The 24,660-nt window shown below is 43.1% G+C and overlaps 1 protein-coding gene across 4 annotated transcripts in view; it reads right to left on the bottom strand.

The window, feature by feature from the left end:
- Positions 1-24,660, bottom strand: part of LOC123767427 (mitogen-activated protein kinase kinase kinase 7) — a 685,923-nt gene that overhangs the window by 18,956 nt on the left and 642,307 nt on the right. For all 4 annotated transcript variants that reach the window (XM_069313063.1, XM_069313064.1, XM_069313065.1 and 1 more), the window contains one exon: positions 7,693-7,859. In XM_069313063.1, the coding sequence (XP_069169164.1) occupies positions 7,693-7,859 (167 nt within the window). The remainder of the gene's footprint in view (positions 1-7,692; positions 7,860-24,660) is intronic.

Raw genomic sequence — 24,660 nt, 5'->3', positions numbered from 1 at the left:
AGTTCTTCTACTCTACAAGCCCGGCCCGAGGTCAGGCTTGACTTGTGAGAGTTTGGTCCACCAGGCTGTTGCTTGGAGTGGCCTGCAGGCCCAAAGGCCCACATACCCACCACAGCTCAGTTGGTCTGGCACTTTCTTTTAGAAAACAGTCTACTTTTCTCTTGACGATGTCCACGGTTGTTTCAGCAATATTTCTTACAGTCGCTGGGAGGACGTTGAACAACTGCAGACATTTGATGTTTATACAGTGCTCTCTGATTGTGCCTATGGCACCTATGCTCTTCACTGGTTCTACTCTGCATTTTCTTCCATATCATTCACTCCAGTAAGTTATTATTTTACTGTGTAGATTTGGGACCTGGCCCTCCAGTATTTTCCATGTGTATATTATTTGGTATCTCTCTCATCTTTCTAGTGAGTAAATTTGGAGAGCTTTGAGATGATCCCAATAACTTAGGTGCTTTATCGCATCTATGCGTACTGTATATGTTCTCTGTATTCCCTCTATTTCAGAAATCTCTCCTGCTCTGAAGGGGAAAGTGAGTACTGAGCAGTAATCAAGATGGGACAACACAAGTGACTTAAAGAGTATAATCATTGTGATGGGATCCCTGGATTTGAAAGTTCTCGTAATTCATCCTATCCTTTTTCTGACAGACACAATATTTGCTTGGTTATGCTCCCTAAACATTAGGTCATCGAACATCATTATTCCCAAATCCTTGACATGCTGTTTTTCTACTATGGGAAGATTCAATTGTGTTTTTTACCCTGTATTATGTTTCAGATCCTCATTTTTGCCGTACCTGAGTACCTGGAATTTATCACTGTTAATCATCATGATATTTTCTGCTGCCCAATCAAAAACTTTGTTGATATCTGCTTGTAATTTTTCAATTTCTTCAGCAGAAGTAATTTTCATGCTGATTTTTGTGTCATCTGCAAAGGATGACACGAAGCTGTGACTTGTATTTTTGTCTATATCTGATATGAGAATAAGGAACAGCAGTGGTGCAAGGACTGTACCTTGAAGTACAGAGCTTTTAACTGCGCTTGGACTCGATTTTATTTGATTGACTGTTACTCTTTGTGTTCTGTTCAACAGGAAATTGAGTATCCAGTATCCTACTTTACCAGTTATTCCCACTGATCTCATTTTGTGTGCTATCATTCCATGGTCACATTTATCGAATGCCTTTGCAAAGTCTGTGAATACAACATCTGCATTTTGCTTTTCTTCTAGAGTTTCTGTGATTTTATCATAGTGGTTGAGTAACTGTGATAGACAGGATCTGCCCGCTCTAAATCCATGTTGCCCTGGGTTGTGTAGCTCATTATTTTCCATAAACTAGAAATTTGACTCCTAATCCCTTTTTCAAATTTTTTTATTATGTGTGATGTTAGTGCAACTGGTCTATAATTTTTTGCCAAGACTTTACTACCTCCCTTGTGCAGAGGAACTATATCTGCAGATTTAAGTGCAGCTGGTATCTCCCCTATATCCATGCTCTTTCTCCATATTACGCTGAGCGCTCGCGCTACTGGCACTTTACATTTCTTTATGAATATTGAATTCCACGAGTCAGGCCCAGAAGCTCAGTGCATGGGCATATTGTCAATTTCTCTTTCAAAGTCTTCCGAGTTTGTGTTAATATCCGTTATATTATCTGCAGCTTAAATGTCATTCAAAAAGAAGCTGTCTGGATCATCAACTTTCATGTTGTTTATTGGTGTGCTAAACATAGTCTCATACTGGTTTCTTAGAATTTCACTAATTTCTTTGTTTTCCTCTGTGTACATACCTTCAGTTGTAATTAAAGGTCCAATACTGGTGGAGATTTTTTATTTTGATTTTGCGTATGTGAAAAAATATTTTGGATTTTTCTTTCTCTCTTGTATAGTTTTCTGTTCCAATTCCATTTCCTCAGATTCGTATGATTGCTTCAACGTTTGATCTCTTTCTTCGATCTCCCTGTTTAGGTTAATTTTCCTTTCTTGTGATAGTCGTGTCTGCCTAAGCATTAACGTTATTTTTTTCCTTCTCCTGTACAGCCGTCTGCGTTCTCTTTCTAGAGTGGTCCTCTTTCTGACCCTTCTCACAGGCAAGTGCAGACCTAGTATGCTTGAGTTGTCAGTTGAGCTATTCCCTGTGTGGGAGTTTTATCGCTCAAGACCGTCTCCCATTAAATGTTTGCAAGGTCTACATTTATTTTTTCCCAGTTGATCCTCTTATTGTTGAAATTGAATTGATTGAATACTCCTTCTCGCTTGTTGGGTCTCTCAGACCTACTACCATTATTTATGCTAGTTCGCACTTCCAATGAGCTTATGGTCTGAGTATGTAGTATCTGTGATTGTAATGTCTCTGATCAGTTCATCATTGTTTGTGAATAACAAGTCTAGTGTGTTTTCGTTCCTAGTTGGTTCTGTAATCTGTTGATTGAGTAAGAATTTGTCACAGAATCTCAAAAGTTCTCTGACCTGTGGTTGGTTATTTCCCGGGTCATTCCCTGCTATGATATTTGTGTTTGCCATTCTCCATCTTAAACTTGATAAATTGAAATCTCCAAGGAAGATAATATCTGGAGCTGGGTTTGCTAGATTATCAAGGATGTTCTCTATTTTGTGCATCTGCTCTGTGAATTCCTCAACCGTTGTATCTGGCAGTTTATATATTAGAATAATAATTAGGTTTATTTTTTCTACCCTATTTCCAAGTATCTCTACATTAGTTGAGTTTAGTAGCTCTGTGCATGCCAAGTCCTCTTTAATATACAGACTTACTCCTCCATTTGACCTAGTTTCTCCATCACATCTATATAAATTATAATTTGGATTCCAGATTTCACTATCCATGTAATCTTTCGTATGAGTTTCTGTGAATGCCCCAAATATTGAGTTTGACTCTAATAGGAGGCCATTTATGAACTTAACTTGATTTCCTAATTTTGACTTTAGGCCTTATATGTTTGCAAATATGAATGATTTTCCATATTGTGTCACTTCTGGAAAGTTTTGGTTGTTCTCCCTCCTGTTCACCCTGACCCAGGGGGTGCTGTTCTGGCAATGGTTTGTCCAGTTTTGTAAGTGGTACTGGTGAGTGTAGTAGTCTCTGTGTAGTTGGGGGGTGTAGTATGTGTGGGCTTGATGACGAATCATAGTCCAGTCTTGGGCATTTCCCCCTCTCCGTCCGTACTCCTGCAACTTTTCTGCCTGTCAGTTTCTTCCCCTGTTTCTGCCTGCCTCTAAAAAATTTCCAAGGCCATTATATTGGACTTCCTCTCTTGCATAGCGCTGTGTACCTCTGACGTGGAAATCAGGGCAATAAAGATTGTAGCATTTCCTCTCATTTACTGAGTTTGCATAGCTTAGGGTGGAAATATCTACACTCTGTACCAAAACGACATCTGCCCTTCCCTAACATGTTTCGGCATTTTCGGGGATGCATGAGTGTGCATTCCGTGCCTCTGGTCCCATAACTGCACTGTCCTTTTGCATAATATCTGCAAATATTTTTTATTAATATTAATGCCTCAACTATGAGATTTCATGAATGCCCCAAATATTGAATTTGACTCTACTAGAAGACCATTTCTAAACTTAATTTTATTTCTTCATTTTGACTTTAGGCCTTGTATGTTTGCAAATATGAATGATTTTTCCATATTGTGTGTCACTTCTGGAGGGTTTTGTTAGTTCTACTCCTTCTCCACCCTGATCCAGGGTGTGCTGTTTAGGTAATGGTTTGTCCAGTTTTGGTAGTGGTACTGGGAAGTGTGGTGGTTTCTGTGTAGTTGTGGGGTGTAGTATGTGTGCGCCTGATGACGAATTGTAGTGCAGTCGTGGGCATTTCTCCCTCACCATCCGTACTTCTGCAACGTTCCTGCCTGCCTGTTCCTCTCTCTCTGCGGCTGCCTCCAAAAAACTTCTCAGGGTTATGAACAAATCCACAAGGGCTGTGACAAGGGTTCGAACCTACATCCGAGAGGATCCCAGATGCTGCCTTAATCGACTGGGCTATGACATGGTAAAAGAATTGCAACCGGGAAATCATCCTGATTTACCAACGGATCCTGCAGTCTCTCCGAGACACAAACCAGGGTTTTATGCAATTCCCCCATGCACCCGAGCTATGTCAATAGGCTGTTCTATTGATGTAGTAATGAAGTAAGGGCGAAGGGGTAGAACAGCCTATTGACATAGCTCGGGTGCATGGGGAAATTGCGTAAAAACCCGGGTTTGTATCTCAGAGAGACTGCAGGATCTGTTGGTAAATCACGATGATTTTCTGATTGCAATTCTTTTACATGTCGTAGCTCAGACGATTAAGGCAGCGTCTGGGATCCTCTCGGACGTAGGTTCGAACGCTCGTCATGGCCCTTGTGGATTTGTTCATTTGATGCATCATGCTATTGTGATTTCTGTGTGTCCTAGGGTTATTATATTGGACCTCCTCTCGTCTATAGCACTGTGCACCTCTCATGTGGTAATCAGGTCATTTAAGATCATATCATTTTCTCTTATTAACTGAGAGTTTGAATAGATTATGGTGGAAATATCTGTACTTTATTCTAAAACGACATTTACCTCTGCCTAATATGTTTCGGCATTTTTTGCGGTTGCATGAATGTGCATTCAGTGCCTTTGGACCCTTATCTGCACATTACTTTTGCATCATATTTGCAAATATTTTCAAGTGATTTTATTCTGGTTGTTTATACCTATACCTTTATCTCCACATTGCTTTCAAAGCTGGAGAAATTGCCGACCTGGAGAGCGTGCAGAGATCCTATACTGCTAGAATTCACTCAGTAAAACACCTAAACTATTGGGACCGACTAAAGAGCCTAAATCTGTACTCCCTTGGGCGCAGGCGGGAGAGAGATATAATAATTTACACGTGGAAAATGTTAGAGGGGCTGGTCCCAAACCTGCACACAGAAATAACATCACATGAGACCAGAAGACATGGCAGGATGTGCAGAATACCCCCGTTGAAAAGCGGAGGTGCAACAGGTACTCTGAGAGAGAACTCTATCAACATCAGAGGCCCGAGACTGTTCAACACGCTTCCGCTACACATAAGGGGCATAACTGGCCGACCCCTCACAGTGTTCAAGAGAGAACTGGATAAGCACCTCCAAAGGATACCTGATCAACCAGGCTGTGACTCGTACGTCAGGCTGCGAGCAGCCGCGTCCAACAGCCTGGTTGATCAGTCCGGCAACCAGGAGGCCTGGTCGACGACTGGGCCGCGGGGACGCTAAGCCCCGGAAGCACCTCAAGGTAACCTCAAGGTAAGTTACCTGTGCATGCCTTGGCCACCTCTGTTTTGGGTAGTCTGTGTTTTCTGTTCTAACTTTTTTGTTTCCACATTTTTTTCCAGTATTCCTCTCATCTTTCTCATTTTTGCTCTCATTATTCATATTACCGGTTGGCTCTTCAATATTACCATCGTTTTTGTGTACCTCGACACAATGTCCTTCCACATTGCTAATTTGGCTCTCTAAACTATCAGTCCCTGGGTTGTGTTCCATGTTCATTGTTGATTTTACACAATCTGCATATATTTCTGGAAGCTTTTGTGTGAAAGGTAGCCTATATGCTTCAGGAATGTTATTCATTAGTTTGGTGATATTTTCTAATATCAGTCTACCATTGTAACAGCTCCAGTAGGTACCTTGTTTGTTTGCATAGTGTGTAGGTAATTCTGTACAACTCAGGAGAAATCTTGTTACAAATGTTACATACAATCCCTACAACAATACAAATACAACAGATATACAAAGTTTATTTTTTCTTAGTGAGCAAGACATGGATATACAGTGGAGCCTCGATTAACGAATTTAATCCATTCCGGCACCGAGCTCGTCATGTGAAACGTTCATCTTTCGAAACAAATTTCCCTATTTAAAATAATGTAAATAAAATTAATCTGTTCAGCAACCGCAAAACATCAATATGATATTCGATTATTTAAACAATGGAGCAGCCTACCTGACAAACACTGAACAAATCTTTTTTGACATTTGTTCTTTTTTCAAATTTTTTATTTTTTTTTTATTCTACAAATAAAATTCAATGTTTTGCAACATCACAGCAGTCACCCCTTTACATCCCAGCATCATTAGCATTGCGAGAATTTGCGAGAATCAGCAGGAACGCTAGGAACCACCACATGGTTTTCTCATTAACGCTTAAGCTGCTAAGGGGTCATTACACCCCTGTGCTCAAGGAAAAAACTTCTAATTTTTTTTTGTCTTCTAAGAATGTTAATTTGTGTCCCCCAAGCACGGGGAAAAAAAAAATCGTAGGCGATATATTTTTGGCGCAATAAGCCGAGGAAGTTTGGCAAAATGTGGGCATTGACAGAGCGGTCGTCAGAGGCTGTCAACGTCACCCAAACTGTCAGGTGGGAGTTGCCACAAAGATATTATTACCTAATTATTTCAATGTCTCTGATTGATTTTTTCTTAATTTTTTGCAATAATATTATTCAATAGTGTGTAGTGTGATAGATTTATATAATAAAATGTGTGAATCATTGCTATACTCAAAAAGTATGATGTTCATATTAGTGATTCAATTATGAGTTCACGTTCATGAAACAATAAACAAATAATTTTGCTGTTATTACACTATATACACACACATTATATATAAGTATCTACATGTTTTGTTCAGCACAACTGTAAGTCTAGGCTGATATAGTTAGTTCAGGCACTAAGACACATCGCTACACACACAGTCAGCTGGCGGCTGCCTCCCTCCCTCATTCAAGGTCAGGCACACTAAAATTTCTCTCCCAACAATACTGTTTGTAGTGTTATTACACTATATACACACAATATATATCAATTTTGCTGTTATTACACTAATACACACATTATATATAAGTATCTACATTTGTGTTCACCATAGAGAACCACTGAGCTGGTATGGTGAATGCAGATAACAACAGGTGACCACTCAGTCAGTAAACGACACTATCTCCCTCCCTCCCTCAGCATTACTCCTCCTACACAGCGCTAATTATCGCAACACTCCTGCTATTATCACAATCCTGGTTATTTTTATCAGTCAGGGGCCATCTGTAATACAGTACTGTCATCGCTAAATAATAGCAGTTACATATTTATTTTGACATTTTTAGGCGATGCTGTGGTCACAAGCTGAACAGCAATGCTGTTAGCTCATGCTGCATGCATCAGCCTTGGTTGCTCTCACAGTACTGTGGCTCTCACACCGGAGAATATTGCCCACGATTTTTTTTTAACATGGCGTCTGTTTACAAGAACCCTGAGGAAGCTGATGTGAACCCCGTGTAGCCGCAGGACTTTTAAATCTTGCGTGGTACTCCCAAAATCATATGATACCGCAGGCCATTTGAATCGTGCTTGGCACTCTATGGAGTAAATATATGCCATGCACACTGTGGGACATGTTTCTCATGGCGCATATATATGCCATGCGCAGTTTAAGGGTTAATGAAGCGGAAGCTCGTCAATCGAGACAAATTTTCGGCGAGTGGCTCTCTCGTTACTCAAAATGCTCGTAGATAGAGCCGCTCGTCACTCGAGGTTCCATTGTATATTGCAAATAAACTATTACGTCTAGTTTATTGCAGTATTCAATATCTTCTTCAGGAAAACAAACTGTTGTATATGACAATGAGTAAATAATAGTTCATACCTCTTTGTGTTCAGAGAATATTTTCTGTGACTCTGGGCATGAAGGAAGAGGTTTGATGGGCCGGATTTCATTGTCAAGGATGTCCCAGAAGGGCCCCAGCTCCTCCTCATCGGCACCACCACCGCCCTCCGTGCCTCCACCACCGTCGCCGTTGTGACTACCACCACCTGCATACACAAAGCAAGGTAAATTTATCTAATTTACATTACAGACATAATGACACATAAAAGTTCAACACCCTCCTTAAGTTACACTGCAACTCATTTGAAAAACAAATATAAAAAAAGGCAAAATAAGTACTGTACTGTATTTTGTTCATGCTCACACAAATTTTTGTATACAGAATTTGCCTACAATCTCTAACAATACAGTACTGATAATAATGTGTTTATATACTGCATACAATATAGTGACATTATATAAATATCTATACAAAAGTCTGTCTGAAGTACGAGGCAAGATGCTTGGGGGGTTAGCAACAAACAATTTTACAAGATGACACTTGTGGGGGTGTGGGAGTTACAGGCCATTCAGGATCAGCCCCAGTATCACTTTTCAGGAAATATTGACACCTGTAATGACCATGTGATTTTCACGAAGTCTGATGTCAGGGACTTGCTTTTGGTAGAGTACCAATTTCCTCCCAATGCTTACCCATGTATTTCCAATTTTTGGGGGGAAAAAGAAAGAGAAAAAGAGAGAGAGAGAGAGAGAGAGAGAGAGAGAGAGAGAGAGAGAGAGAGAGAGAGAGAGAGAGAGAGAGAGAGAGAGAGAGAGAGAGAGAGAGAGAGAAAAAAAGAGAAAGAGAGAAAGAGAAAGAGAGAGCGAGCGAAAGCAAGTGAGCGAGAGAGCAAATGAGAGAGCAAGAGAGCGAGCGAGAGAGAGGAGGGGGGGGGGAGAGGGAGGGAGACCAGCCACAGCCAGGTACCTCATCTTGTATACTGTATTTATAAATACAATCTTCAAGCGTCACTTATCTCAGATACAAACTTCAAGTTTTGTGCACATATTTGAACCAACCTCCCACCCTTGTTATGTTATCTTGACTATAGGAAAATAAAATATGTTATGTCTAAAACTTTTTAAACTTTGAACTGTAATTCTTTTATTTAATTTTCTAAAGTGACATTTTAATGACTAAAGACAATGCAGTAATTAAGCCATACTGATTTAAGTAATCATCATCTCATTTTTCAGTACTCCTCCATTCATAGTTTTCAGAGTGAAGTACGAACATATCAATGTAATGAAATCACAACAATATAATGCATCTAGAACATATTGAAGAAATGCAACGGGACAGAGCTCACATCCCTGGAAAGATATTAATATATTTATTACTCGGGTAACAACATACTGGAGTGAACGATATGGAAGAAAATGTAGAATAGAGCCAGTGAGGAGCATGAGTGCCTTAGGCACAATCAGAGAACATTGTACAGACATCAGAGGTCCACGGTTGTTCAACATCATCCCAGCGAGTATAAGAAATATTGCTAGAACAACCATGGACACCTTCAATAGAAAACTATCTAGTTTTCTTCAAGAAGAGCCAGACCAACCAGGCTGTGGCAGATATGTGGGATTGCAGGCTGCTCCAAGCAACAGCCTATTCGACCAAGCTCTCACAAGTCAAGCCTGGCCTTGGGACAGGCTTGGGGGAGTAGAAGAACTCCCAGAACCCATCCAGGAATAATCCAGGTATTATTAATATGTTGCTCTGATATATTAATATGTTTATTATGTACCTATGGTTCTGGTACACTAACATGGTTGTTATGAGCCTGTTGTTACCGTATATTAACTTGACTGTTAATGTACGGTATCACTGTACATTAGGCACTGCGGTACAGTAATGTGATTTACAAATAAATCACAACAACGTGATATAACAATGAGAACATCAACTGAAGCAATAAGGTGACTCAAACCAGCAATCAGGGTACTCCTAGCTTGGGTGAATTAAGTGACAACCTCAGCGATCAGGGTACTCCTAGCCTGGGTGACTTGAGTGACAACCCCAGCAATCAAGATTACCCTGATCGCTGGGTTGATCATTACATTAGGATCACTGAATGAGGATCACCTCATTACTCCAATAGATTTTCTTGTTGACATACCATGTTAGCCTGATTCCATTGTGCATCTGAAGCCGAAGTGTACAATTGACAAAATGCTTTACCTACACCAGATGTTATATGTAAAGTAAATGAATTATAAATAATTAATTTACGTTAGTAAATAATTAAAGTATATGTAAAGTGTAATATGCAGGGGGGTTATATGTAAAATTTGGACTGGATTCAGTAGAGTCCTCCACACTTCCTGTGGATTTCAGTGGAATCCCAGGTTGTTGTATAACTTATGCCATGTCGTGGTTCAGGGTAAGGAGGGTGTCTGGGAGTATCTTGTTCACTGCTTTGAATAACCTGCAACTTCATTGCTCTAACTGATTTAGTAACATGAGTGTTACGTACCTGGTGCTCCAGTACATTAACATGATTGTTACGTACCTGGTGCTCCAGTACATTAACATGATTGTTACACACCTGGTGCTCCAGTACATTAACATGATTGTTACGTACCTGGTGCTCCAGTACATTAACATGATTGTTACGTACCTGGTGCTCCAGTACATTAACATGATTGTTACGTACCTGGTGCTCCAGTACATTAACATGATTGTTACGTACCTGGTGCTCCAGTACATTAACATGATTGTTACGTACCTGGTGCTCCAGTACATTAACATGATTGTTACGTACCTGGTGCTCCAGTACATTAACATGATCGTTATGTACCTGTGGTTGCCAACAGTAATCTACATGCGTCTATACTACCTAAAGTCGTAGACAAAATACACTTCATTAATTCCACTTCAAGACAAGAAAAGGTCAGAGAAAAGATGTTTTAAGACTGAGGGAAAGGGCCAAGTCTAGATTCGTTCCTGTCTGTGTTACAAGTGCTGTGGGTGACATATTAGCTGAGGATGTGAATAGAAAATTGAATTGAGCCAAAGAATTGAGCCAAAGTGGCAATGTAGAAGGGCATGGTGTCAAGGTACACAAGAATGAAGGCAAAATTGTAGAGCAAACTGGTGATATGAATAAGGGGAGAAAAAATGATACGAATGAGAATACAAATGAGAAAGACGAAAGCAACAAGGAGAAAGATAAGGGCAATACCGAGAATGAATGCAGAAACGAGAAAGTTGGAACAAAAAACACAGAGGTAGCCAAGTCGTGCACGGGTACAAACAATAAGAATACAGTCACAGATGAAAATATTTGCAGGTATTATGCAAAAGGACAGTGCAGATATGGGCCCAGAGGCACGGAATGTGCATTCATGCACCCACGGAAATGCCGAAACTGGTTAGGGACAGGCAGATGTCGTTTTGATACAGAGTTATCTTGAGGTTATCTTGAGATGATTTCGGGGCTTTAGTGTCCCCGCGGCCCGGTCCTCAACCAGGCCTCCACCCCCAGGAAGCAGCCCGTGACAGCTGACTAACGCCCAGGTACCTATTTTACTGCTAGGTAACAGGGGCATAGGGTGAAAGAAACTCTGCCCATTGTTTCTCGCCGGCGCCTGGGATCGAACCCATGACCACAGGATCACAAGTCCAGCGTGCTGTCCGCTCGGCCGACCGGCTCCCTACCTGGTGCTCCGGTACATTAACATGATTGTTATGTACCTGGTACAGAGTGTAGATATTTTCACCCTAAGTTATGCAAACTCTCAGTTAATGAGAGGAAATGCTATGATCTTCATTGCCCTGATTTCCACGTCAGAGGGACACAGCGCTATATAAGAGAGGAAGTCCAATATAATAGCCCTGAATTTTTTTTAGAGGCAGACAGAAATAGAGGGAGAAACAGACAGGCAGAAACGTAGCAGGAGTATGGATGGAGAGGGGAAAATGCCCAAGACTGGACTACGGTTCGTCATCAAGCCCACACATACTACACCCCCCAACTACACAGAGACTACCACACTCCCCAGTATCACTTCCAAAACTGGACAAACCATTGCCACAACAACACACCCTGGGTCAGGGTAGAGAGGAGGGAGAACTACCTAAACCTTCCAGAAGTGACACACAATATGGACAATCATTCATATTTGCAAACATTCAAGGTTTAAAGCCAAAGTCAAAAAATAAAGTTAAGTTTATAAATGGCCTCCTATTAGAGTCAAACTCAATATTTGGGGCATTCACGGAAACTGATACAAAACATTACATGGATGGTGAAATCTGGATTCCAAATTATAATTTATATAGATGTGATAGAAAAACTAGGTCAAATGGAGGAGTAGGTATGTATATTAAAGAGGACCTGGTATGCACAGAACCACTAAACTCAACTAATGAGGTGGTAGAGGTACTTGCAATTAAGGTAGAGAAACTAAACCTAATTATTATTCTAATATATAAACCGCCAGATACAACGGTTAAGGAATTCACAGAGCAGATGCACAAAATAGAGAACATACTTGATAACCTAGTAAACCCAGCTCCAGATATTATCTTCCTTGGAGATTTCAATTTACCGAGTCTAAGATGGAGAATGGCAAACACAAATATCATAGCAGGGAATGACCCGGGAAATAACCAACCACAGGTCAGAGAACTTTTGAGATTCTGTGACAAATTCTCGCTCAATCAACAGATTACAGAACCAACTAGGAACGAAAACACACTAGACTTGTTATTCACAAACAATGATGAACTAATCAGAGACATTACAATCTCAATGTACTTTATACTCAGACCATAAGCTCATTGAAGTGCGAACTAGCATAAATAACGGTAGTAGGTCTAAGAGACCCAACAAGTGAGAGGGAGTATTCCATCAATTCAATTTCAACAATAAGAGGATCGACTGGGAAAAAATAAATGTAGACCTTGCAACCATTCAATGGGATACGGTCCTAAGCGACAAAACTCCCACACAGGGAATAGTTCAACTGACAGCTGAAGCTTACAAGGTCTGCTTGAAGCACGTGCCTGTGAGGAGGGGCAGAAAGAGGACCACTCTAGAAAGAGAATGCAGACAACTGTACAGGAGAAAGAAAAAAATAACGGAAATGCTTTGGCAGACACAACTATCACAAGCAAGGAAAATAAGCCTAAGCAGGGAGATCAAAGAAATAGAACAAACGTTGAAGCGATCATATGAGTCTGAGGAAATGGAATTCAAGCAGAAAGCTATACAAGAGATAAAGAAAAATCCTAAATATTTTTTCACATATGCAAAATCAAAATCAAAAACCTCGACCAGTATTGGACCGTTAATTACAAATGAAGGTACGTACACAGAGGACAACAAAGAGATTAGTGAAATTCTAAGAAGCCAGTATGAGGCTATGTTTAGCACACCAATAAACAACATGAAAGTTGATGACCCAGACAGCTTCTTTATGAATGGCATTCAAGCTGCAGATAATATAACGGATATTACCACAAACTCGGAAGACTTTGAAAGAGAAATTGACAATATGCCTATGCACTCAGCTCCTGAGGTCTGACTCATGGAATTCAATATTCATAAAGAAATGTAAAGTACCAGTAGCGCGAGCACTCAGCATAATATGGAGAAAGAGCCTAGATACAGGGGAGATACCAGCAGCACTTAAATCTGCAGATATAGCTCCGTTGCACAAGGCGGGAAGTAAAGCCTTGGCAAAAAATTACAGGCCAGTTGCACTAACATTACACATAATAAAAGTGTTTGAAAGAGTGATTAGGAATCAAATTTCTAGTTTTATGGAAAACAATGAGTTGCACAACCCAGGACAACATGGATTTAAAGCGGGAAGATCCTGTCTGTCACAGTTACTCAACCACTATGACAAAATCACAGAAGCTCTAGAAGAAAAGCAAAATACAGATGTTGTATACACAGACTTTGCAAAGGCATTCGACAAATGTGACCATGGGGTGATAGCACACAAAATGAGGTCAATGGGAATAACTGGAAAAGTAGGACGCTGGATACTCAATTTCCTGTCGAACAGAACACAAAGAGTAACAGTCAATCAAATAAAATCGAGTCCAAGCGCAATTAAAAGCTCCGTACCTCAGGATACAGTCCTTGCACCGCTACTGTTCCTTATTCTCATATCAGATATAGACAAAAATACACGTCACAGCTTCGTGTCATCCTTTGCAGATGACACAAAAATCAGCATGAAAATTACCTCTGCTGAAGACATTGAAAAATTACAAGCAGATGTCAACAAAGTTTTCGATTGGGCAGCAGAAAATAACATGATGTTTAACAGTGATAAATTTCAGGTACTCAGGTACGACAAAAATGAGGATCTGAAACATAATACAGGGTACAAAACACAATCGAATCTTCCCATAGTAGAAAAACAGCATGTCAAGGATTTGGGAATAATGATGTCCGACGATCTAACGTTTAGGGAGCATAACCAAGCAAATATTGCGTCAGCCAGAAAAATGATCTGATGGATTACGAGAACTTTCAAATCCAGGGATCCCATCACAATGGTTGTACTCTTCAAGTCACTTGTGTTGTCCCGTCTCGAGTACTGCTCAGTACTCACTTCCCCCCTTCAGAGCAGGAGAGATTGCTGAAATAGAGGGAATACAGAGAACATATACGGCATGCATAGACGAGATGAAACACCTAAATTATTGGGATCGTCTCAAAGCTCTCCAAATGTACTCTCTAGAAAGGAGACGAGAGAGATACCAAATAATATACACATGGAAAATATTGGAGGGCCAGGTCCCAAATCTACTCAGTAAAATAACAACATACTGGAGTGAACGATATGGAAGAAAATGCAAGATTGAACCAGTGAAGAGCAGAGGTGCCATAGGCACAATCAGAGAACACTGTATAAACATCAGAGGTCCGCGGTTGTTCAACGTCCTCCCAGCGACTTTAAGAAATATTGCGGAACAACCGTGGACATCTTCAAGAGAAAACTGGACTGTTTTCTAAGAGAAGTGCTGGACCAACCGGGCTGTGGTGGGTATGTGGGCCTGCGGGCTGCTCCAAGCAACAGCCTGGTGGACCAAACTCTCACAAGTCGGGCCTGGCCTCGGGCCGGGCTTGGGGAGTAGAACTCCCAGAACCCCATCAAGCAGGTATCAAGCAGAAAAATTGCACCCACAATATATTTTTTATAAATTAAGCAGAATTTAAATTTTCTGAACAACTAAAGATGCCATTTTATAGGAATAATCAGAGGTGCAATGATCATACGTTCACTAGTGTCATAATAACTCCAGAAGTTCATGTAAAGACCCAAATGTGTCCCTTGTATTCATGTGTCAAATGTTCTCAACCTCACCTCTGATGCAAGGAGGGTGCTGAACACACACAAGTAGCTACAACTAACCACAACCTGGAGCATACCTGGGGCATACCTGGGGCATACCTGGAGCATACCTGGGGCATACCTGGGGCATACCTGGAGCATACCTGGGGCATACATGGGGCATACCTGGAGCATACCTGGGGCATACATGGGGCATACCTGGAGAGGGTTCTGAGAATTCTTCAACTCCCCGAGCCCGGCCTGAGGACAGGCTCGTTTTGTGATAACTTGGTCCACCAGGCTTTTGCTTGGAGCGATCCGCAGGCCCACATATCCACTACAGCCTGGTTGGTCCGGCACTACTTGTAAGAACTTATCCAAGTTCCTCTTAAATATATCCACCTTTGTTACAGCAATATTTCTAATGCTTACTGGGAGTGTGTTGAAGAGCTGTGGACCTCTGATGTTCTCTGATTGTATCTATGGCATCCCTACTCCCCATACAGTGCCCTCCTTCTCCCGCAGTAACAGTAGTCAATGATATACTAATGTCCTTTATAGCATATGCCTTTGTCCTGTTGATAGTCCGTATAATGCGCCTGTGATGTGCCAGGTGTGCCATTACCTACGCCAAGTAAAGAAACACCAACACACTGCCAGCTGGCAAGGTGATGAGCTTGCACGTGCTTCTTTTTTTGTCAAAACATATGTAAACAAATTATTCGTTTTCAATATACATTAAGTATACACATTCCAACTACTGTTTACTACAGCAGTGATGAAGAGCTTGGATCAAATAAACTTCAAGCCCCCTTCTGGCGCTCGCTCTGATAAATGTGGCATTTGTGGGCGAAGCAATCAGGGTTATATTTGGCTGTGACGTCACTATCGGTGCGGCTTAAACAAGCACAGCCAACTACTTGAACTGTGTAAGCATTCTCAGGTGGTGAGATGATACCAACGTGTTGTAATACCTGCTGCCATTCACCAGTTACGGCTAAACCACACACACACACACATACCATCATTACACCTCTGGACTTCACAGCAAGTTCAAGTAATTATTATTTGATAATATTTTTTTTTTTCATTATTAGCGATTAGAAAGTTGACCTTTAAATATAGCTTTATATTTACAAGCACTTGAACCAAGTGCACTTGATTTACTATAAGTTACCTGTGTTCAAAGTAAATGATATTCTAAAATTGATTGTGGCTTTGAGAGAGCTTGCAGACACTTCCTGCGTGAGTCATCAAGGTAGGTGGGCCGGCCCGCTACTGTCGTAGGTGGGCCGGCCCGCTACTGTCGTAGGTGGGCCGGCCAGCTACTGTCGTAGGTGGGCCAGCCCGCTACTGTCGTAGGCGGGCCAGTCCGCTACTGTCGTAGGTGGGCCAGTCCGCTACTGTCGTGGGTGGGCCAGTCCGCTACTGTCGTCGGTGGGCCAGCCCGCTACTGTCGTAGGTGGGCCGGCCCGCTACTGTCGTAGGTGGGCCGGCCCGCTACTGTCGTAGGTGGGCCAGCCCGCTACTGTCGTAGGTGGGCCAGCCCGCTACTGTCGTAGGTGGGCCTGCCCGCTACTGTCGTAGGCGGGCCAGCCCGCTACTGTCGTAGGCGGGCTGGCCCACAACTGTCGTCGGTGGGTCAGCCTGCTACTGTCATAGGTGGGCCAGCCCGCTACTGTCGTAGGTGGGTCAGCCTGCTACTGTCGTAGATGGGCCAGCCCGCTACTGTCGTAGGCGGGCCGGCCCACAACTGTCGTCGGTGGGTCAGCCTGCTACTGTCGTAGGTGGGCCAGCCCGCTACTGTCGTAGGTGGGTCAGCCTGCTACTGTCGTAGGTGGGCCGGCCCACAACTGTCGTCGGTGGGTCAGCCTGCTACTGTCGTAGGTGGGCCAGCCCGCTACTGTCGTAGGTGGGTCAGCCTGCTACTGTCGTAGGTGGGCCAGCCTGCTACTGTCGTAGGTGGGCCAGCCTGCTACTGTCGTAGGTGGGCCAGCCCGCTACTGTCGTAGGTGGGCCAGCCCGCTACTGTCGTGGGTGGGTCAGCCTGCTACTGTCGTCGGTGGGTCAGCCCGCTACTGTCGTAGGTGGGCCAGCCTGCTACTGTCGTAGGTGGGCCAGCCCGCTACTGTCGTAGGTGGGCCAGCCCGCTACTGTCGTCGGTGGGTCAGCCTGCTACTGTCGTAGGTGGGTCAGCCGGCTACTGTCGTAGGTGGGTCAGCCCGCTATTGTCGTCAGTGGGCCGGCCCGCTATTGTCGTCAGTGGGCCGGCCCGCTATTGTCGTCAGTGGGCCGGCCCGTTGCTGTCGTAGGTGAGTCAGCCCGCTACTGTCGTAGGTGGGTCAGCCCGCTACTGTCGTAGGTGGGTCAGCCCGCTACTGTCGTAGGTGAGTCAGCCCGCTACTGTCGTTGGTGGACCGGCCCGCTACTGTCGTGGGTGGGCCGGTCCGCTACTGTCGTGGGTGGGCCGGTCCGCTACTGTCGTGGGTGGGCCGGTCCGCTATTGTCGTTGGTGGGCCAGCCCGCTATTGTCGTAGGTGGACCGGCCCGCTATTGTCGTAGGTGGACCGGTCCACTACCGTCGAGGGTGGACCGGCCCGCTACTGTCGTGGGTGGGCCGGTCCGCTACTGTCGTGGGTGGGCCGGTCCGCTAATGTCGTCGGTGGGCCAGCCCACTATTGTTGTCGGTGGACCGGCCCGCTACTGTCGTAGGTGGGTTAGCCCGCTACTGTCGTAGGTGGGCCGGCTCGCTGCTGTCGTCGGTGGGACGGCCCGCTACTGTCGTAGATGGGCCGGCACGCTACTGTCGTTGGTGGGACGGCCCGCTACTGTCGTAGATGGGCCGGCACGCTACTGTCGTTGGTGGGACGGCCCGCTACTGTCGTAGGTGGGTCGGCATGCTACTGTCGTTGGTGGGACGGCCCGCTACTGTCGTAGATGGGCCGGCACGCTACTGTCGTAGGTGGGACGGCCCGCTACTGTCGTAGGTGGGTCGGCCCGCTACTGTCGTAGGTGGGTCGGCCCGCTACTGTCGTAGGTGAGCTAGCTCACTACTGTCGCTGCTCCAACACACAAGATTCACAACATTTACAGTCTCCGTGGTGTAGTGGTAAGACACTCGCCTGGCGTTCCGCGAGCGCTATGTCATGGGTTCGTATCCTGGCCGGGGAGGATTTACTGGGCGCAATTCCTTAACTGTAGCCTCTGTTTAACGCAACAGTAAAATGTGTACTTGGATGAAAAAACGATTCTTCGCGGCGGGGGATCGTATTCCAGGGACCTGCCCGAAACACTACGCGTACTAGTGGCTGTACAAGAATGTAACAACTCTTGTATATATCTCAAAAAAAAATCCCTTAATAAACCTGACAACTGACATAAAGGCAGATGCTAGAAATTCTCGAGATGATCAGTTCAAAAATATTTGCAACAAAATAAAAGTCCACCTCAAAATTAATTTATCAAAATTAAAATGCTGAACGTAACGAATTTGTCCTTTTCTGTAATGTCTCCAGTATTGTATAGTGCATTAGACTCTGACACCACACACCCAAACCCTACCAGGCTTTGGGCCTGTGATGGCCTACCGAATGAGGATAACAAATGATTTGCTCATAGACGCGTGGAAAGTATGATGATTGGAGATCAAATCGGAACAGAGAAATCCATATATATAAAGTACAGGTAAAGCGTAACTACAATGTTTGATAGAAAGGAAAAAGACAAACAGAGCAATCCGTATTTTGCCACGGGTAAACACCACCATGCTTAGTAACATGTGCGCCACCAGGTGGCAGCCCAGAGAAATGGCTACAAGACTTTAACCCTGACAAATGCAAGGTTATGAGGATAGAAATTGGAACAAGAAGACCTCATATTCAGTACAGGATGAAGGGAAGACTACTTCCAACTTCTGAAAGCGAAAGACTCAGGAGTGGACATACCTCGAGATCTAACTCCACAGTCACACATTAGCCTATACAAGACTTGTATAGGCTAAACTATACAAGTCCCTAACTTGTATATCATGCAAGGTGATATAATCGCGAGAAAAAAAGCTTATAGCACATCAGGAGAGAAGGTACTTTGTAGCACACCACCAGCATGGGCTCAAGAATGGTTTAGCAAGAGAAGGATAGGCAGACTGCATTTTCTTGAACTGTCAGAAAGGTTTGGATTCAGTACTACATAACAGGCTGCTGTGTAAGTTGAAGAACAGGAAGCAGTAACACTTAAGATGCTCCAGTGGATAAGGGACAACAGAAAACAACTAGTTACTGTGAGGGGAAAGATCTCGTATGGGTAAAAGTCACCAGGAGGCTCCCTGAGTGCTCTGTACGTGTCCTAGTTTTATATATGAAACTGATCTCCTAGAAGGTATACTCATTCTTCTCAGTGTTTGCTGACGATGCTAAAATTATGAGAAGGTTTAAGGCAGAGGAGGACTGCAAGAGTCTACAAGATGACCTGGACAAACTGAAAGAATGATACAAGAAATGGCTACTAGTTTAACTCAAAGTAGTGTAAGTAATGAAAATAGGTGTGGGGAGCATGCGGCCAGACACAAGGCACCAACTGGTTGATGATATCCTTTAGGAATCAAGAAGGGAAAAATATCTGGGGGTTGATATAATGCCAGACCTGTTCCTTGAAGCCCACATCAAAAACATCATCAGCGACATGTGCTAGACTGGCCAACATAAGAACTGCCTGTAGAAACTTATGTAAGGAATCATTCAGAACCTTGTATACCTCGTATGCCCGACCAATCTTAGAGTATGCAGCTCCAGTGTGGAGTCCATATTAAAACACAACACGAAGGTAATGAAAGTTAAGAGGTATGCCACGAGACTAGTTCCTCAGCCGAGAGGTGAGAGTTATGAGGAAAAACTACGTCACTGGAAAACAAAAGATTTAGCGAAGACATGATTACCTCTTATAAAATTCTCAGAGGAATTGACATGTTAGATAAAGACAAACTATTTAAAACGGTTGACACTAACAAGAAGACAAAGGTGGAAACTTAACCAAATGAGCCACAGAGACGATAGAAAGAAAAAAATTTCAATGTAAGAGTAGTTAACAACTGGAATGCATTAGGCAGTGATGTGGCGGAGGAAGACTCCATACACAGTTTCAAATGTAGATATGACAGAGTCAAATAGGCTCAGGAATCTGTACTCCAGTTCATTGACGGGACCAAAGAACCAAAGGTAAATGCAGAACAAGGTGAGTACAGCTTCGTAAATACACACACTAATGAGGGGGTAATGAAACAGCTGACAACATTGGATGAAACTAAAGCAGTAGGACCAGACAAAGTATCACCATGGATACTAAAAGATGCAGCGCAGGCTCTCAGCGTGCCTCTGGCAAAGATCTTTAATCACTTATGATGGGAGAGTCGCTTAGTTGCTGAAGGAAGGCAAATGTGGTATCAATTTTCAATAAAGGAGGGTAGGGAGGAGGCACTTAACTACAGACCCGTATCACTGACAAGCATCCCCTGCAAAATACTAGAAAGAATAATCAGGTTAAGACTGGTTATATACCTGGAGAACATTAGGTATGTAAACAAACACCAACATGGGTTCAAGGAACGGAAATCATTCCTAACAAGTCTTCTGGAATTCTATGATAAAGTAACAAGAATTAGGCTGGATAGGGAAGGATGGGCAGACTGCATATTTCTGGACTGCCAAAAAGCCTTTGATACAGTACAGCAGATGAGATTGCAATTCAAAGTTGAGAGGTAAGAGGGAAGGCCCTAGGTAAGGTAAATAACTACCTAACAGGAAGGAGCCAGTGAGTAACGGTAAAGGGCGAGAAGCAGGAATGGTAAAAAGTAAGGAGTAGAGTAGGGACACTCAAGGATCGGTGTTGGGACCAGTTCTATTTCTAATATACGTAAATTACATGTCTACAGGAGTAGTGTCCTATATGTCGATGTTCGTGGATGATGCAAAATTAATGAGAAGAGTTGTGACAGATGAGGATTGTAGGAAACCCCAAAAGGACTTGAACAGGTTGCAGAGATGGTCAGAGAAATGGCTACTGGAGTTCAACACGACCAAATGTAATGTTAAGGAAATGGAATTAAGTGACAGGAGACCAAAGGAGCCGTACACAATAAAGGAAAACTACCCATGACGATTCGAGAAAGGGACCTGGGAGTGGATGTGACACCTAATCTAACTTCTGAGGCACATATAAATAGGATAACGACAGCAGCATACTCTTAACTGACAAAAGTTAGACCATCATTGAGAAACCTAAGTAAGGAGGCAATTAGGGCGCTTTGCACTGCCTATGTGAGACCAGTCTTAGAGTAAGCACCCCCATCATGGAGGCCCCCCCCCCCATGAAAAAACATAAGGAAACTGGACAAGGTTCAGAAGTTAGCGACGAGGCTCGTTACTGAGTTAAGAGGGATGGGGGTATGAAGAGCGCCTGAAGGAACTGAACCTTACGGCACAAGAAAAAAAGGAGGAAGAGGGGGGGATATGATATAATATATCAAATGCTTAGGGAAATTGACAGAGTGGAAATTGACGAAATGTTCACACGGAATACTGACAGAACGAGGGGACATGGGTGGTAGCTGGAAACTCAGATAAGTCACAGAGATGTTAGGAAGTTTTCTTTTAGCGTGCGGGTAGTGGACAAAATGAATGAACTTAAGGAGCAGGTCCTAGAAGCAAACTCTATTCATAATTTTAAAAACTAGATATTATTGGGAAATGGGACAGAAGTCATTGCTTTAAACAACCGGCGGCTAGACAGGTGAGATCCAAGAGTCAATGTTCGATCCTGCAGGCACAAATAGGCGAGTACAAATAGGTGAGCACACACACACACATTGGGGTCTCGCAGCTGAGTGGATAGCGTTAGGGGGTCGTAGTCCTATGTCCCGGGTTCGATCTCCGGCAGAGGCAGAAACAAATGGGCAGAGTTTATTTCACCCTGATGGCCCTGTTCAGCTAGCTGTAAATATGTACCTGAGAGTTAGACAGCTGCTATGGGTTGCTTTCTGGCAATGTGTGTGTGTGTGTACTCACCTAGTTGTGCTTGCGGGGGTTGAGCTCTGGCTCTTTGGTTTGGTCTGTGAGTGTGTGTGTGTGTGTGTGTGTGTGTGTGTGTGTGTGTGTGTAATTACGTAAGTGTAGTTACAAGATGAGAGCTCGTGGTGTCCCGTCTTCCCAGCACTTTTTGTCATATAACGCTTTGAAACTACTGACGGTTTTGGCCTCCACCACCTTCTCACTCAACTTGTTCCAACCGTCTACCACTCTGTTTGCGAAAGTGAATTTTCTTATATTTCTTCGGCATCTTTGTTTAGTTTAAATCTATGACCACTTGTTGTTGAAGTTCCAGGTCACAGAAAATCTTCCCTATCAAATTTTTAAATTCCTGTTACTATTTTGTAAATAGTGATCATATCACCTCTTTTTCTTCTGTCTTCTACTTTTGGCATATTTAAGGCCTCTAACCTCTCCTCGTAGCTCTTGCCCTTCAGTTCTGGGAGCCATTTAGTAGCATGTCTTTGCGCCTTTTCCAGTTTGTTGATGTGCTTCTTAAGATATGGGCATCACACAACCGCTGCATATTCTAGCTTTGGCCTAACAAAAACCGTGAACAATTTCTTTAGTATTTTCCCATCCATGTAATTAAAAGCAATTCTGAAGTTAGAAAGCGTGGCATAGGCTCCTCGCACAACGTTCTTTATGTGGTCCTCAGGTGATAGTTTTCTATCTAGAACCACCCCGAGATCTCTTTCTTTATCAGAATTCTTTAAAGATTTCTCACATAATTTATAGGTTGTGTGGGGTCTAAGTTCTCCTATTTCACATTCCATAACATGGCATTTATTCACATTAAATTCCATTTGCCAAGTGGTGCTCCATATACTTATTTTGTCCAGGTCTTCTTGAAGGGCATGACATTCATCTAAGTTTCTTATCCTTCCTATTATCTTAGCATTATCAGCAAACATATTCATATAATTCTGAATACCATCTGGTAGATCATTTATGTAGACAATGAACATCACTGGTGCAAGAACTGAACCCTGTGGTACTCCACTTGTGACATTTCTCCAGTCTGATACATTGCCTCTGATTACTGCCCTCATTTTTCTATCAGACAGAAAATTTTTCATCCATGTTAGAAGTTTACCTGTCACCTCTGCAATATTTTCCATTTTCTAGAACAACCTCTTATGTGGAACTCTGTCGAAAGCCTTTTTTAGGGCCCCAAATAGATGCAGTCATCCCAATAATCTCTTTCCTGTAAAATCTCTGTGGCTCGATCATAGAAACTGAGTAAATTCGATACACAGGATCTTCCAGATCGAAAACCATACTGTCTGATATTATATTATTTCTCTCCAGGTGTTCTACCCATTTAGTTTTTATTATTTTTCCAATATTTTGACTATTACACTTGTCAATGATACAAGTCTATAATTGAGTGTGTGTGTGTGTGTGTGTGTGTGTGTGTGTGTGTGTGTGTGTGTGTGTGTGTGTGTGTGTGTGTGTGTGTGTGTGTACTCACCTATTTGTGCTTGCGGGGGTTGAGCTCTGGTTCTTTGGTCCCGCCTCTCAACCGTCAATCAACAGGTGTACAGGTTCCTGAGCCTATTGGGCTCTATCATATCTACACTTGAAACCGTGTATGGAGTCAGCCTCCACCACATCACTTCCTAATGCATTCTATTTGTCAACCACTCTGACACTAAAAAAGTTCTTTCTAATATCTCTGTGGCTCATTTGGGCACTCAGTTTCCACCTGTGTCCCCTAGTGCGTGTGCCCCTTGTGTTAAACAGCCTGTCTTTATCAACCCTGTCGATTCCCTTGAGAATCTTGAATGTGGTGATCATGTCCCCCTAACTCTTTTGTCTTCCAACGAAGTGAGGTTTAATTCCCGTAGTCTCTCCTCGTAGCTCATACCTCTCAGCTCGGGAAATAGTCTGGTGGCAAACCTTTGAACCTTTTCCAGTTTAGTCTTATGCTTGACTAGATATGGACTCCATGCTGGAGCCGCATACTCCAGGATTGGTCTGACATATGCGGTATACAAAGTTCTGAATGATTCTTTACACAAGTTTCTGAATGCCGTTCGTATGTTGGCCAGCCTGGCATATGCCGCTGATGTTATCCTCTTGGTATGTGCTGCAGGAGACAGGTCTGGCGTGATATCAACCCCCAAGTCTTTTTCTTTCTTTGACTCCTGAAGAATTTCCTCTCCCAGATGATACCTTGTATCTGGCTTCCTGCTCCCTACACCTATCTTCATTACATTACATTTGGTTGGGTTAAACTCTAACAACCATTTGTTCGACCATTCCTTCAGCTTGTCTAGGTCTTCTTGAAGCCTCAAACAGTCCTCTTCTGTTTTAATCCTTCTCATAATTTTGGCATCGTCCGCAAACATTGAGAGAAATGAATCGATACCCTCCGGGAGATCATTTACATATATCAGAAACAAGATAGGACCGAGTACAGAGCCTTGTGGGACTCCACTGGTGACTTCACGCCAATCTGAGGTCTCACCCCTCACCGTAACTCTCTGCTTCCTATTGCTTAGGTACTCCCTTATCCACTGGAGCACCTTACCAGCTACACCTGCCTGTCTCTCCAGCTTATGTACCAGCCTCTTATGCGGTACTG

The sequence above is a fragment of the Procambarus clarkii genome, chromosome 74 (assembly GCF_040958095.1).
Source record: "Procambarus clarkii isolate CNS0578487 chromosome 74, FALCON_Pclarkii_2.0, whole genome shotgun sequence".
Classification (NCBI taxonomy): Eukaryota; Metazoa; Arthropoda; class Malacostraca; order Decapoda; family Cambaridae; genus Procambarus; species Procambarus clarkii.
Note: the sequence above shows the minus strand (reverse complement) of the source record. Positions and strands in the feature narration are given on the sequence as shown.